Source organism: Haemorhous mexicanus, chromosome Z (assembly GCF_027477595.1).
Source record: "Haemorhous mexicanus isolate bHaeMex1 chromosome Z, bHaeMex1.pri, whole genome shotgun sequence".
In the NCBI taxonomy this organism is placed as follows: Eukaryota; Metazoa; Chordata; class Aves; order Passeriformes; family Fringillidae; genus Haemorhous; species Haemorhous mexicanus.
In genome coordinates, this window is record NC_082381.1 from 39,330,401 (window position 1) to 39,345,743 (window position 15,343).

Here is a 15,343-nt window from a genome sequence, read left to right on the forward strand (position 1 = left end):
GAGTAGTGCCATCCCTGCCTGGCCCGGGCTCTCTGGCACAGCAGAAGCAGCAGCGGCGCTTGCCTTGGCTTCACCTGGGAAGGCTCTGTAGAACTTCAGTGTCCACATACGTAGGAATAAAGGGATCACGGTCAGTTTTCAAATTTTCCATATCAGAGGTTTTAATCAGATAAACGTTGAGCTCTTCAGACAGAAGACTGCTTGCTTATTGGAGCCAGGGTGAAACATCTCATTCTGAAGCAATCCTAGAACTGTCTAATGGGTCTCCTGAGCCTCTTTGAAGTTTGTTTTAAAGACATAGATTTCAATTTCTTTCAAAAATCGCTATTTCTCCTTAGGAGAGCTGGTGATAGAGCTCAGGAGAAATAAGGGGCCCCATTCAGACAGGTGTGCCGGGCCCGGGGCATTTGAGGGGCGGTCGGGGCCTTTCCAGGAGCCGGGCCGAGCGCCGCCAGCCACGTTCGGCCCGCAGGGAAGGCAGAGGAGGCCCTGCGGGGGTGAAACAGGCCGGGTTCTCTGCTGGGGCGCAGTGGCTTTGGCAGCGTCTGCAAGGGGACGTGCCTGGCACAGCGCGCCCCAGTGAGAGGGGGTCTGGCAGGCTGCAGACGAGGGTGAGGGGAGAAGAGGATGGGGCTTGGCAGAGTGGGCAGAAAGCTCAGCCCGCTGCTCCCCTTGGCTATCAGGTGGCCATAAAATTGTGTCATGAGATTGCACTCATCATTGATGTGGGCTAGTGAGGGAGTGGGGTCAGCAGCAGAAACTGGGACATGCTGTGTGGAGGGACAAAATGTAAGAAAATAAAGATAGTGTAGAAGGTAGTCTCCCACCTGAGGAATTGCAGCTGTACTCATCACCAAAGATTAGGAACAAGCCTGCCCTTAGCAAGCCACAGCTGTATCCAATAAGAAGAGTGCTACAAAAGAGTGGGTTGGCTGTGCTGAGAAGAGAGATAGAATTTGTTGGGTATGCTGTGAAGAGAGTTAGAGCTGTTGGCTGTGAGGAAGAAAGAGTCAGTGCTGTGAAGTGCTGCCTATGTGAAATCACTGAGAAAGTATGAGAGCTTTGCAATATGATGACAACAGTGCTGGGTGGGCTAAGCCGAGGCCTGGCAGGGTGGAAGCCTCCAGGACGCCTTGAGGGAGAGCACAGTGAGATTAGTAGAGGGCACAGAGCATCCCAGGCTGGCTGAGGGCTTCCAGACGTGTGGCACAGCATCGGCCACACTGATGGCATTGTGGTCGTCCCACGTTCCAACAGCATCTGCATACTCCTGGAGATCGAACTGCTGAATAAGGTGGCCACTGGGTTGCATGGTGTTGTCTAGCTCCTGGATTGGTTTGAGCTCTGCCAAAACTTCTTGTTGGTGATGAAGCGCCCAGAGCGATTCCAGGACCTCTTTGATTTCATTCTTGTGTGGGCATTGCTGTCAGAAGACAGGTGCAGGGGCTGTTCCACCACGTGCTGGAGGCCGTGAGGCTCTGCAGCAGCTGTGAGGTCCTGCACAGGGACATCAAAGCAGGCAACATCCTCCTCCACCTGGTTCTGGACAGGCAAAACTGATGGACTTTTTCTGTGGCACCTACCTCCAAGTCTGCACACAATTTGTAGGTGAGCCCACCCAGGGCTTTGCTCCCGGTCCAGGCATCTCGTGGATCAACCACTCATGGCCCAACCTGGGTGTGGCACTGGACATTCCTCCTTTTTGCTGCCAGTCATGGGTACACCAGTGAGCCACAGAGATCTGCCTGTAATGGTCCAGGAAGGGAATCTTCCAAGTGGCTTGAGGGTTTCTTTGATTTTTCTTCTGAGTCTGGCTCCGAGCTGGCAATGGAGAAAGTAATCCTGAAGTGCTCCTGGTCATCTCTTCCACTTCTGCAATTGAATCACTGCAAGTTTCCTTCCTTTTCCTTGGAAAAGCACCTCAAGTGGAGATTCCCATGGTGTGGGCCCATGTGATCTGTAGAAGGAATAGCAGTAGTCATGAAACAGTCATGAAACAAGAGCAGTATGAAACCAGCCCCAAAGGCAATCCATTTCTGTGAAGTATTTTGTCTCCAATGACTGCTGACAAGGCAGGAGTCTAAAGGGAATCCAGGAAGCCAACCATTCTGATCAATTTGGCCAGACTAGCACACACGCAGTCCACTGCTCGATGGGACAAGGAATGCACAGGATGTTCCCAGCAGCTTCAGGCACCTCCTCAGCAGCCTGACATCCAGCCCTCTCCCACAGCTCTAGCCTGGCTCTGCAGGTGCCTTCCTGTGGGAGCTCCCTCCTCCTGAGACACAGCTCTGGCCTTCTCATTCTCTTCAGGCTTGCAATGCCACTCCTGCCTTCCTCAAATCTGCACATCAGGAGTGACTTTGTTCCCTCCAGCAATGCTGTCCTAAGCAGAAATTTAGAAGAAGGATCAGCAGAAGGGAGAAAAGGAGATGGCACCTTCTTTTCCTACTCGTGTCTCAGTCTGCCTGTTTCCTGGGCCCTCTCTCCTCAGGATTTCTGCCTGTTCTCAGAGGCTCCATTCTCTACGTGCTGAAGTGGTTCCCTGTCATGTCCTCTGCTTCCTGCATTGCTTTGCTGCAGGGATGACAGCAATCAGGCACTCAGAAGAGGCTGAAGAGAGGCTCCACTAGCTTGAGAAATGGATGCTGCCCAAAGGGAAAAAGAAACAAAAGCAACCAAATTAAGAGACAAAGGAAAAATGAGCCATTATTTTCCAAACTGAGCTTCTAACAGGGTCAAGCTGGGCTCCTCTAGCACCCACAAGCACACAGAAACAAGCAGCAGAGCGCAGATGGACTCAGCTCTGGCTTGCAAGGAGAGCAGTGTCTGTCTTGGCATGCCCCCCTCCTCCTGGGCTGGCTGGCATCTTCCTTCACAGCAGGGAGAGCCGAGGAAGTGGCGCGGTCCCCAGCTGCCTGTCTGCCTCAAAACGTGGCAGCAAAGCTGCAGCGGTTCTCATCTACTTGAGCGGGCCAGGCACCTCATGGGGCTGGCACAAATCCTGCTCAGCCGTCCCCGTTGGGCTGGCAGAAACCTCTAAGAGAGGGGCAGGAGGGACAAGCCGGGTGCCCTCGGATGGTCACAGTCAGCTCCCACAAAGCTCCCACCTTCTCATAGATCAATCTAGAACTGCTTGGCAGGGACTGCTTTTGTTGTGTTCTTCAAGCCCCACTGCAGGCCTCCTTCCCCAGCACTGCAATACTTCAGTTCCTTTGCTACCAAGGAAACCTGAATACACCAGCTGAGAGCAAATGAGGGCCTCAGCAATGACCAGAAGGTGGGAGCTCTCCTCTGAGGAACCACTGTGAGAACTGGGCTTGTTTAGCCTGCAAAATGGCAAGGTCTCCTGAACAGACCTTTCACTCTTTGAAGCGGCTTAGAAGAAAGATGGGGACACATCTCTTAGCAGGGCCAATTGCAAGAGAACAAGGGAGAATGGTTTCAAACTAAAAGAGAGTCAATTCAGATAGGCTCCAAGGAAGAAACTCATTATGAGGAGAGTGTTGAAACCCTGGCACAGGCTGCCCAGAGAGCTGCGAGGTGCCCCACCACTGGCAACATTCAAGGTCAGGTGCACTGGGGCTCTGAGCAGCCTGATCTACTTGAAGATGTCCTTGCCAGTGGCAGGGGCTTTGGACTAAATGACCTTCACCAGTCCATTCTAACCTCAACTAGTCTTGGATCCGACTTGGTTCTCATTTGAAAAGCGGCCAGAGGGGAGATTACTATGTGGGGGGCCCATCTGATGGCGTGGAGATGGGCCGAGGAGCAAACCCTGACAGGAACAGCTGTTTGGCCTGCAGCCGCTTTGCCTCGTACCTGCAGAAGTTCCTTGGCAGAGCCTCGCCTGTCCGCATCCTTCTGCAGGCAGCAGCCCAGAAATTCATACAAGCAGGGGGGTAGCCTGAGCTTGTGCAGATCTGGTACGCCTTGTTTGGCTATCAGCTCTTTAGCCTGAAGTGAAAGGAAACATGAGACTCTACGTGATTCTTCCATATCCTTCAGGGCTCACCTAGACCCCCGCTTTTAAGCTCCAGTCTGCAGCAGCAGTTTCTTGCCTAGCAGACAGCCAGAGATGAGTCTTCTCTCCCAAAAGGAAAAAGGCCCCAGTGCAAGCCCAGCTTTTCCAAGGGGCAACAGATCTTGCCTTGACAGCTGATGTGAGCCCCAGGGACATTTTTAGAAGTGGGCCTTCTTGGAACTCCTCCAAGCTGTGGGAGTGGGATTTAGTCTAATGGAGACAGACCAGAAGGGCACCGGTATGAGACCATATTTGCCCCTTACCCTGTCACTGCTCTCCCAAACATAAGGAGGCTCTCCTTTGGCCATTTCTACTCCCACAATGCCAAGGGACCAGGTGTCCACTTTGGGGCCGTATGGCTCTCTTCTCACCACCTCGGGTGCCATCCAGCAAGTTGTCCCCACCACCGACCTCTGCTTACTCTGCTCAGGTGTGAGCAGAGCACAGAGGCCAAAATCAGCTGAGGAGAAAAACAAACACAGCTTCAAGTAGAAAACCAAGGAAAAGGGATCCTCACTCAAAGTTTCAGAATGTAGTGCTACATCTAGCTGGAAAAGCAGCTGTGCTCTCTTTCCTCTGGGCTGCAGCCAAGGAAACTTGAAGTGGTCCATTTAACAATGCCACCACCCTGAGAATGGTGGTGGCATTGTTAAATTTTTTTTCCTCATTTACATTACAGTTTTTTCCACTGTAACCTCCCTCCCTCTGGAATGGACAGACACAAACCAAAGTTACTCTTGATACTTGTTACTCTTTAGACTCCCAGCAGCCTACCGCTGTGCCCTGAGCAAGAATACCCACCCAACTTGACAGAGCCATCCTGGCCCAGAAGGATGTTGTCGCTTTTGATGTCTTTGTGGATCACCTGGTTGGCATGAAGGAAAGCCAGGCCTTTCAGGCACTGAGAGAGAAAAAAAGAAACAGGAGGCCAAAAGTTAGCCTGATCTGATTTCATCACGTGCAGAAGGAAAGTGCTCCTGAAGATTCACAGATCTCAAAGACGCAGTGAGTGTTGGCGAGAGGAAGAGCTTGCTCCTGCAACCCTGGGAGAACAGGATCTCTCAAAGGGAAGGCATATTAGCTTTGAGGGGGAAACAGCAGTTGTTGCTCGAGACTGTCCCCTACAAGGCCAGTCAGAATGACCGCTGCTGCAGAGCAGATGCGCTCTCCCCATTCAGGGGACAAGCAGTGGTTTGCCAAAGGAGGAAAAGTCCCTGCCTTGGGTACCAAGGGGATCACTGTCGGGCGGGAGACTGGAGGAAAAGGGCTGTAAGGCTGCCTCAACAGCAGATTTGAAAGTCATTTCAAGTCGTTTGTCAGTTTTCAGCAGCAAGCACCGTGGTGGGTGCCATGCCCTCTTTTGAAGCTGAAACCCGTGAGAGATGAGTCTCTCTTTGGCTTTGCTGTTGGTTTAAAATTCGGACACCAGCATCTTTGAGATTACAGGCAAAGAAGGCAATGCAGAAATGTTCAGGGAAATGGTTTGCCCAGGTGAGGCAAAGCACAGAAAAGAAAAAAAAAAAAAATGAAAAAGAGAAAGAGAGTTTACCAAAAGTAGATAAGGGCAAAGAGCAGACTATAGTAAGGGCAGGGACACTGGCAGGCAGTTCAGTCCAGATGCTCTTTCTTCTCTGAAGCATAAGAGCAGCACAGCAAGAAAGCTCTGAACATGGAATCACTCATTTAGCAGCACTTTCAAAGGATGAGGCTGTCCAAGCCACCCCAAGCACAAGCAGGATCCCTTACCTCCTGAAAGACCGTTGCCATTTGTCCTACAGCCATCCTTTTGTTGCTGACCACTTTTGCTAAAGAGCCTCCATCCATGTACTCCAACACCAGCCAGACAGCCTCTCTGACAAGGTAGCTGGAAGATGAAAACAACAGTGTGGAGCTGAATGTGCACAGCTAAATTGCCATATGGAAGAAAAGACTACAGCTGAGTTTTGCTTCCAGGTCACTGGTAAATGAAGAAGGAATGAAATGAAGACACACTCCACCTAGGCTATTCAGTGCCTGCAATCTGTGCCATCTCAATGCACACCGGTGGGAAAGGAGATGGCTTAGGTGGCAGGCAGGGGAAAACGGCAGTTTTGTGATAGCAAAGGCAAATCTGGAAGCGGACACATTCCAGCAGCTGCTTCATCATCTTCATCCACAAATTGCACCATTAACTCCAGTAGCAAGGAGACACAGTTTTCGCAGCTCTTGCACCGGGCAGGCAGAGGTGCAGCACTGCCGACACCCTTTGGAAAACCTTGCAGAACGGACAATGGCAAACAGGAAAAACAATTTCAAACCCAGCAAATAATGTGTCTCCTAGCCTAGTCTTTTGGCCTGAAAGGCAATGGAAAATAGTGGGAACAGCACAAGGGAACTAATTTCCATGATGCTCTCTCAGCACTTCTCCTCGGACACTCCAAAAAAGAAATCATGCCCCAAAAGAGCAAAAGAACATCCAGCAAGTGAACATACAAGCTACTGGCTTAGTAAGAGAGCCAGGTTTCTTGAGAACAATCTTTAAGCTTTTGGATGCCAGGAACCATTCTTGGGGACAAAGTACAATCTCCTTCCATGCCTCCTACGGGAGTGGATTGATGTTAATAGCAAGATCAATTTTCTGCCACTGAGCAAAGAGCTCTTAAACCTTTGCCTTGCGTGGATGGAAACTGACATTGCCATAAAAATACCAGAACTACTTACCTTTCTAGGTAGGTGACAATATTGGGGCTCTTCTTTTCCCTCATGACCAGGATTTCTTTCAATACTTCCTCACAGCCCTGGTGCTGGAGATCAATTTCCTTTATGGCCACCTGTGATGACGTTGAATGCCGTTAGGAACAGACATTACAAGGGCCTCTATCTCCGTGCACTCAGGGGCCAGGAAGCCTTGTCACCTTGGTAAAAAGGGACTCTAAACCATCAACTGCCATGTGCTAATTGCACTCTGGGCCCTTGCAGACTCCTCAACTAGACCTTGTTTATCACTACTGTTATCATTTACACGTGTTTTGCAAGCCAAAGTGATTTTGCTTCTGTGAAAAGAAACTCAACCTGCTGAAAATATGTTAGCATTTCTAGGGGTTTTGATCAGTGTTTGATCAGAAACTGCTGCCATTCTTGATTGTGCTCCAACGTAAATACACAAATACATTACAGAGAAAAGGCTGTCTGAAAAAGAACTCCAAGGCAACTCGAAGGAAAGTTACCGTCCTAGCACATCCTAACTTCTTCAGTTTGGATTTTGCATCTCTGAAGAACATTCTTGAAGACGCTTTAGACATGTAGTTATTGAGTGGGTTAAAAAATGAATAATCCTTTCTGTGGACCACTATGGATGCACTGCAGGTCTTGGGGCTTTCAGATTCCTTGTAGACGTCCCTCCCCAAGTGCAGTTGCTGAGCACAGCACTGCAGGTGGATAAGGAGCTACCAGGAAGATGGAGTTGTTTTTTCTGAGAGCCAGAAATGAGAATTAAGGACTCTGAACGTTTAGCCCCAATGAGCAGTGGGACTCTGCAAGACACCAGCATGTCAGTTCAGTACAAATAACATCTCTGTAATGGAATGTCAGCGAGAAAGGACCAACACAAGGTGGTATTATTTAAGGCTCTTCATCAGCTTCTTCTCACTGATCTGTGCACGCTTGTGTGTGTGTGTGGGACCCAGGTTCCACAGGACTGAAACACAAAACTGCACTCCAGACAAGATCTCTCCCTTTCTAGGTCTTTTCAAACTGTACCTCGTGAAACAATGGGAAATGCTATCTGTGTCTGAACCTGGGCTTAAAGAGGAATAGGGCCAGAGTGATGGCTGTTGCCATCAGCTAATCTCTGCACACTTATCCAGTAAGACCAAGCTAGCATGGCCTTCTTGGAAAGACACCAGCGCCTTCCTCACATTCATTCACAATGCAAGACAAAGGCCGTCCAAAACGCATTTTGCAGCCTGCCTCTAGGCAGCCTTTGCAGCAAAGACAGGTAACACAAAGCTCTGCCCACAGATCACATCACAAGAGAAAGCACTCAAGAGCTGCACATTTGGCAAGGGCTGTTGGCACTTACCACTCGTCCTGTGGCAGCGTCCAGGGCCTTATAAACAGTTCCAAAACCCCTAAGAACAGAACAGCAGCAAGAACAGAGAAGCTGTTCAGTGCTGAGAAGCAAAAGGCAGCCCAGGCAGGAGCTCTCTGCTGCCTGGAGTGTCCCTAAACCACCAGCCTTTGCCTGGCTTCCCTCTTGATATTACACCAGCCACATCCATGACCCATGGCTCTGGAGGAGTAAGTGTGGCTGAACTCACCCTCTGGCAATAAGTTTCCATCCAGTGTATTTCTTTTCTGGATCTGCCACGCTCACCACACTCCCTGAAAGAAACAAAATGCAAGAAGCAAACTTCAAAACCAAACAGAGATCCTGACTTCCAGGAGGTCTGAATCTCAGCTCTGCTTTCTGGGGCTCGGAGTAATTTATGGTCAGGTTGGCTAACAAGAATGGGACAAGAACAAACAACAAGAGCAGCCCAAGTAAGACAGGCAGCTCTGTAACACACATGGCCTGCAAAGAGTCTTACTCTGCACATTGCTTTGAACAGGAGACTAAGGCCACGGAGAAACCATCAGAGGAGACTGAGACCAGAAAAGAACTGGCACCATGGGAAGTGGTTGTCATCTACATAGGGGAAGGAGGGCTGAAAAATCAGCACCCTTCATTTTCTTGGCAGTTAACACTCTCTTGTGAGATTCAACAAAAGGTTTCCTACTTCCAAAGTTTCAATGCACCCTGGGAGCTGGGATGAATTTTTATCAACAGCTGCTTTTTGCAGAGCAGAAAGAATACTGATTGCAAAGTGAAACCCAGGAGAGGAGGGAACCTTCTCGACGTCCCTGCAGTTTGCCTAAAGAATGCCTTGACATTTTCAGAGCACAGCAGCTCATGCTATGACCAAGACCAATGGCTGTAAGAATTAGGACCCTCTTCATTTATGAGCAGGCAAAGTTCTGAAGATCGCTTTGTCCATTCTCCTTTTAGGGAAGAACTACAACTCCTTGTCTTCAGCCTGGGCTGCAGCAGACACTAGTACTGCACTCGGCCCCTTGAACACCATCCACGTGCCCCATCTTCCCAAAGGGCTCAGCCGAGATGGCGAACAAGGACAGCGCCACTCCTCAGGCGCTGCCGTGGCACAGACGGCTGCACAAATGAGATGCTGATCCTGTCACGAGTCCAGGCAAAGCTGCAGCAACGGGGCGGCTGCTGGAACCTCCCAGCTAAGGAAGGCCCCAGCCCCTGCAGTCACAGCAGCTGTCAGTGGCAGGGCAAGTATGACAAAAAGCTTGGCAAAGCCCACGAATGGCCACTGACAGGCACTGTGAAGAAGCCAGAGCCAGACTGAGCACCGTTACAAGCTGTTGACCCCACTCAAGACAGAAGATGGGTGTCATTGAGTTCAGAGCCAAGGAGGAGTGGATCTCTTCTCCTTTTGTCCCAACAGCTGATGGCAGACACTGAGTAAACTGGGCTCTGTTCTATGCCTGACCACTTATTCTCTGACAGCACTGCACTGGCAGCTATTACCAGTTGCAAGGAGCAAATCAGTTGCACTGCAGAGTCACTAAGGCCTTGCTGTGCCTTCCTAGAGTGCAGGGACTGAGGCCAGTGCTTAGTATTCCAAGAGTATTTACGGGCTGGGCTTGAGCTGTGACAAAGAGCCTGGTCCTGGAGGAACATGCAGGAGAGGGGCTGCAGGCTTCCTCCTGGGAATTGCCTGCAGGGCAGTTTTATCTGGCCCTGCCACATAGATGTGTCTCTTTGATGCATCTCCCGAAGGATACAACTAAAATATCCAAGTAGAATTGGAAAAAAGAAAAAAATAGTGGTTGTTTTTGTTTGGTGCACTTTGAAAACACGTCTTCCTCTCTGATTCCTAGGGATTCTTCTAAGAATACAATTTTTTAACATTTGGGATGTTCCCCCTTCCTCCCTTATTTTTGCTATCACCTGATGCTCCTTCCAAGGAGGTCACGCTAACAAAAATGTAGAATTTTTATCCAAGCAAACTGTAGAAGGAAGAATAGAAGTGATGGCAGTCATGAAAACACCACCAATATGAAAGCAGCCCCACAGCCAAGCAATTTCTCTGAATTATTTTGTCTCCAAATGCGGTCTAAAGGCAATCTAGGAAGTCAACTATTCTGACCAATATGGCCAGACTAGCACACACATGTTGACTCAGTCACTGGCTAGGCTGCAGCCTTCTGCCCTGCTTTTGCCTTTACTGCACAGAGAAGCTCAGGCAAAGCCCACCCACAGCCAGCTGCCCTCAAGGGCAATGCCCCAAGGTGCTCCCTGGCTGCCTCCAAGTACAACAATGGCTTCTGTTGGGAGTCTAACATGTCTCCCCGACACCAAAGTCAGGAGGAACGTGTGCTACAGCTCATGCTGAGGCACACACACTATCCTGCACTGCTCAATCACACAAGAAATCCACAGGACGTACTCAGCAGTTTCATGTACGGCTTCTCGCTCTGCTGGCTGGAGGGGGGCGAGCTGCTCCTGCTCGGCTTCTCAGGCTGCAGAGAGGAGGCTTCTTCGTAGGATGCTGCTGCAGCCGCGGCTGCAATGGCAGAGCCCTTGTTCATCTGGGACAAGAAATTTGTTTGTGTCAGAAATGTGACTGGCAGAGGTGCCCCAGAGAGCACATTTCAAAGGCATGCCATCAGGAACAACACTGGTGTTAGGCTGCAAGCTGAGCTGTCAACTCTTCCACCTCAAGTCAAACCCAAACAAGCAGTCAGAGACTACAGCTTGTCACAGCCAGCCGTAGTAGAGATGGTGAAAGGGAAAGAACAACTTAAAATTTCACCCCGTTCTGAGGCCTGCATTCACCTTGCAAAGGAACAACTTGTTCAGAATGTGCATGGGTCACCGTGTTCACCTGAACAAACCCCTCAAAAAACAAAGTGGGCACTAAGAAGCCAGGAGAAATACATTCACAGGATTGCTGGCCCATTGGCCAGAGCACTAGCCCTGCTGGCCAGGGCAGCAAAGCTGAGATTCAGTGGCCCAGTAAGGGTCGTGCTGGCTAGCTGCAGTGCAGACCACAGAGCATGGCAGTCAGAGGCCTTGCCCCCATCCACCTGCTGCTCTGCAGGGGAAAGGTGAGAAGAGCAGAGACCACTTGTTTGCATGACTGCAGTGCCTACTGCCCTTTTACTCACCTGCCTTTGTTCTGCCAGCCTGTACTGCAGCTGGATCTTGCACATCCTTTCCATTTCTTCTTTGTGCCTCTCCTCCACTGCCTTCATCATCCTCCAAGCTTCCTGCAGCTCTGCCTGCATCTTGTCTTTGATATTCTGTCAAGAAAAGTCTTACTAGCTCCTGCCATCACACTCAGGCTTCTCCTCTCCAAGTCTCATAGGCACTTCCATTCTGCTTCTCCACCCAGCCCTCACCCTTCCATCCCAACTCTTCTTCCTGGTGCTCAGCGCTGGAACCTGCCAAGCTCTGTGCTCCCAGTGCCTGCAGTAAGGAAAGGGGAGTCCTCGCCTCCCCTTTCTTGAGATGTCCAGTTCATGCCCCCATCACTGCCCTTCCCTCTGCACCCTGCCTAGTCAGGCTCACCTGCCCATTCACCTGCTCCTCATTCAGCTGCTGCCTCAGCTGCTCCAGCTGCTGCCGGCTTTGGTTTAGCTCCCATTGCAGCTGGTGCACCTTGGCTGAGACAGCAGCCTTCTGAGCCTGGAGCTGCACCGAAACAAAGAGAAGAGGGCTTTTAATGTCCCGCACGCCACTTGTGCGACAACCAAGGCTGATGTGCGCATGTTTTCCAAAAGCATTTTGTTCTCATTCTCATGTTTACCAAGAGCCACCTAAGAGACAGTCGCACCCAGACAGACAGTGTCCAGAGAAGCAGTGCCCATAAGGAGCCCAGAGGAGTCCAAAGCAACACACAAACTCTCTTTTCTCACTCTGTGCTGCCTCTTGATTGGCTCTGGTTCGTATCTTTTCTTATTCAGGTTGCCTGATGGCAACATCCTGCGTCATCTCAAGCAGCCTTTTCTCCTGCCCCCTCTGTACCTCTGCCAGGAAGCTTTCGCGTTTCTCCAGCATCGCCTGTGCCTCCAAGCGCTGCCGTTCCAGACGTCTCTTCTGAAGAGAGAAAGAGGCACTTCCAGATGAAGTCCCAGCCGTGCTCCCCAAAGACAAAAAGGACACCTTCATCCCTCCCACAAGCCCCCCACCTGAAGAGTGCCCAGTAGTGACTTTGTGCCCTCCCGCACTTCCAACTTCAGAAGCTTCGGAGGAGGGTCAGCAGGTGGAAGAAAAGGAGATTCCGCCTTCCTTCCTCACTCTGACGGCTGCCTGGTTCCTAGCCCCTCTTCTGCCTTCTCTCAGAGACTCTGTTCTCAAAGTGGGGAGACTTAAGAACAGAGGGGCCCTTTGATCAAGGAAAAACTGCGGGTGGACGGCAGGACGAGGAGGAGGCCAGCACCCTGATGCCCTAGTCACAAGACAGGCCACCAGCTGAAATGCAGCAACAAGGGACCTCTTGCGTATGCTTCAAGCCCAAAGGGGAGACTCTCTGTCCACCGAGGAAGGACAGAAAGCAGGGAACCCAGTTGTGTGAACTGCAGAGTGCAGCAAGGTCAGCAGCCGTCTGCTGCAGGGCACGAAGCTGCGGGGAAGATCATTCGCTGCCATGCTTTGGGTGGTGACCACCCATCTCTCTGGGGACATTGGTTTAGGCCCGACCTGAAACCGTGGCTGCATGTACTGTCCCGACACCATCGTCTTGGTCTACCCAGGCTCTCTAGTAGGAACCTTGAAGGCCTCTGCTGCCTGGCCCAGCACTGTGTACAGCACATGCTTGCAGCCATGTCGCTCAGGCTGCTCTTCTGCTAAGCCAGTCCACTGTACGCACCTGAAAAGTTCAGGTGCGTATTGTGGCTTACCATTTTTTGCTGGAGCTTCCTTTTTTCCTCTTCCTGTGCAGATTGCCAGCGTCTGAGAGCCATGCTGCACTGCTCGTCTGCCCAGCGGAGCTGTTGAGCCATTTCTTCACATTGCTGCTTGCTGAGAGATCTTATAGCTAGCAGTTCCTGATGAAGGCCCTTCACATCCTCTGCAAACACGACAAACGGCAACAGTCAGAGACGACACAAGCAGAGGCCTCTAATGACTTTCAGTTCCAGGCAAGAAGGGACCTGCCCTCATCTCTCCTTCCATCCTCAGAAGCCCTGAGGACAGAGTTGCCTGTGGTGCAACTGCACTAGGCTGGGCCATCACCAGAAACAAAGCGCACGAGGCTCTCACCGAGTATCACCTCCTGGGCCCGTGTGGCTGTGTGCACTTGGGCTTCCAGACGGCTCCTGGTGATCTCCAGCTCCGATATGTGCCGCTGAGCCTCCAGCAGGCTACTTTGCAGGCTCTCCTTCTCTGACCTACAAGTGGTGAAGATGAAGAGAAATTGTTCCTGGCCCACAAGGGGCTGTTTTTCCAGTTAGACGTGCCTTCAGTTCCCTACACCTCAGCATGAAAAACAGCATGCATGGAAACTCAGCTACAGCAAGATGGTTTCTGCCACTTAAAATAGCAAAGCAGGCCCCTCCAGGTGGTTGGCCAGCTTTTCCTCATGACCTAGCCAAGCACAGAAAGGCCAGCTGAGTTGGATCTCAGCAAAGCTCAAATGGCTGTTGCCTGATGTATTCCTCATGGGTGGCTGTGCCCACAAATCTCTGCCAGCAAGCAAAAGCCCAGCCTCTGCTCACAGCCCTGAGCTGATCAGCACTTCCAAGTCACTCTGCAGGGGGACAGAACCCAGTGTTCTCTTGGCTGACTCTTCAATGTTTACTGCTTTTCCTAGCTTATGTAGAGATACTTTGTTTACCAGAGAAAACTGGACTATAGGAATGCAGGGAATGATACATGAAAGTTCCGGCTTCTAGCAGCATGAGTGAGAAACCAGAACTAGGTTTTTAGCTGATCAAGAACTGTCTTGGGGGAGGGATGGCAGGTATCCTGCCATTTAAATTACTGGATTTTCATGAACAAGAATGCTTGCTTCCTTGATTTTTGGCAAAGCAAGCCAGCAGTGCCCAAACATCTTGACACTATAAAGGGACAAGCCAAAGGACGTTGACAGGTTACAGAGTTTGGTGGACAAGTGAGCTAGAATCAGTGCTCAGCAAGAATCCCCGGACACTGTTGAGAAGCCACAAGACCTTTCTCTTCTTCTGCTGCTGCTTGTAAGCAACTCTAAGTCCTGCACTATAATTCACAAGAGTTAGCTCAGAAGGGTCTCAAGATTTTCAGCAGAACCCTCCAGCTTTCTCCTGAAGCATCAGCACTCTACTGACAACATTCACATGTAAGAGCCTTCAATTCTGAAAATGCCATGTCTAACTACCTGGCAAAGAAAGACTGGTGTTCAGATGCACCGAAAAAGAAACCAAAACCAGAGGGAAGTTCCCGGTTTCAGGAAACATCTGCACGGTTTCCTTAGCACTCATGTCAGTGCCAAGATGGCTGGCTTTGCACTTGGCACGGGAATGTGCAAGGGGTCCCAGGCGGGTGCCTAAAAGAGCTTTGATAGCTTGAGCTGAGAGAAAAGTGACATTCAGGTCACATTTTCCTTTTTTGTCATGTCTCTTCGCTTCTCTGTCTGAGAAACATCTGCAGCGCACACAGGAGGCAGAAAGCCCTGACTTAACACTCACCCCCTTTGTCATTCCAGACCTTCAATAATGTCCCACCCAGGTGCTCCTCCCTGCCTTTACCTGGCCTCTGCCAGCTGCTCTGAAAGGCCTTGTAGGTCCCGCTCCATGGCTGTCAGTCGGGCTTCCAGGGCAGCCTTCTCTTGTGCCTGCGCCGCCTTCTCTCTGCACACCTGGGACAGGGTGTGCCCTTGGCGAGAGAATTCCTGGAGCAGCTTCTCCAGACCCCTGTGGGCTGTCCGCTGCCGGCGGCAAACCTGGAAGCAGAGGGGGCACCATTTTTCAAGAGGAACAACAAGAAGACACTCTCGGTCTTGGCTTGCTGCCAGAAGTAGCATTTGCGGTGGTCTTGCTAGGGGCGGCTCCCTGTCCCTCAAGTGCTGCCTGGGAATAAGGTGTGCATACCTTTGGCACTGCCAGAGGAACCTCTTCCTTCAGTGGATCCCTCGGAATCTGCGGTTCCTCTGCTCTCTCTGCTGCCACTTCCAACGCCCTCTCTTGTGAGGAGTGGCGCCTGCTCTCAAATGCAGCCAGATGAGCACTCCCGCAATTACTCTTGCTTTCACTAATGCAACAAGGAAAGAGCCTGCGAGTTATAGCCTGCGGAGG

General features: G+C 50.9%; 1 protein-coding gene across 1 annotated transcript in view; it reads right to left on the reverse strand.

The window, feature by feature from the left end:
* Positions 1 to 1,093: 1,093 nt before the first annotated feature.
* The window catches only part of LOC132322485 (centrosome-associated protein CEP250-like), a 74,338-nt gene continuing 60,088 nt past the window's right edge, over positions 1,094 to 15,343 (reverse strand). Inside the window, exons 46-58 of the mRNA XM_059836975.1 lie at positions 15,140 to 15,248; positions 14,798 to 14,991; positions 13,335 to 13,462; positions 12,974 to 13,143; positions 12,099 to 12,170; positions 11,643 to 11,765; positions 11,240 to 11,374; positions 6,725 to 6,834; positions 5,771 to 5,888; positions 4,836 to 4,925; positions 4,288 to 4,446; positions 3,823 to 3,957; positions 1,094 to 1,423 (exon numbers count right to left, since the gene is read on the reverse strand). Coding sequence (XP_059692958.1) covers positions 1,094 to 1,423; positions 3,823 to 3,957; positions 4,288 to 4,446; positions 4,836 to 4,925; positions 5,771 to 5,888; positions 6,725 to 6,834; positions 11,240 to 11,374; positions 11,643 to 11,765; positions 12,099 to 12,170; positions 12,974 to 13,143; positions 13,335 to 13,462; positions 14,798 to 14,991; positions 15,140 to 15,248 — 1,873 coding nt within the window. The remainder of the gene's footprint in view (positions 1,424 to 3,822; positions 3,958 to 4,287; positions 4,447 to 4,835; positions 4,926 to 5,770; positions 5,889 to 6,724; positions 6,835 to 11,239; positions 11,375 to 11,642; positions 11,766 to 12,098; positions 12,171 to 12,973; positions 13,144 to 13,334; positions 13,463 to 14,797; positions 14,992 to 15,139; positions 15,249 to 15,343) is intronic.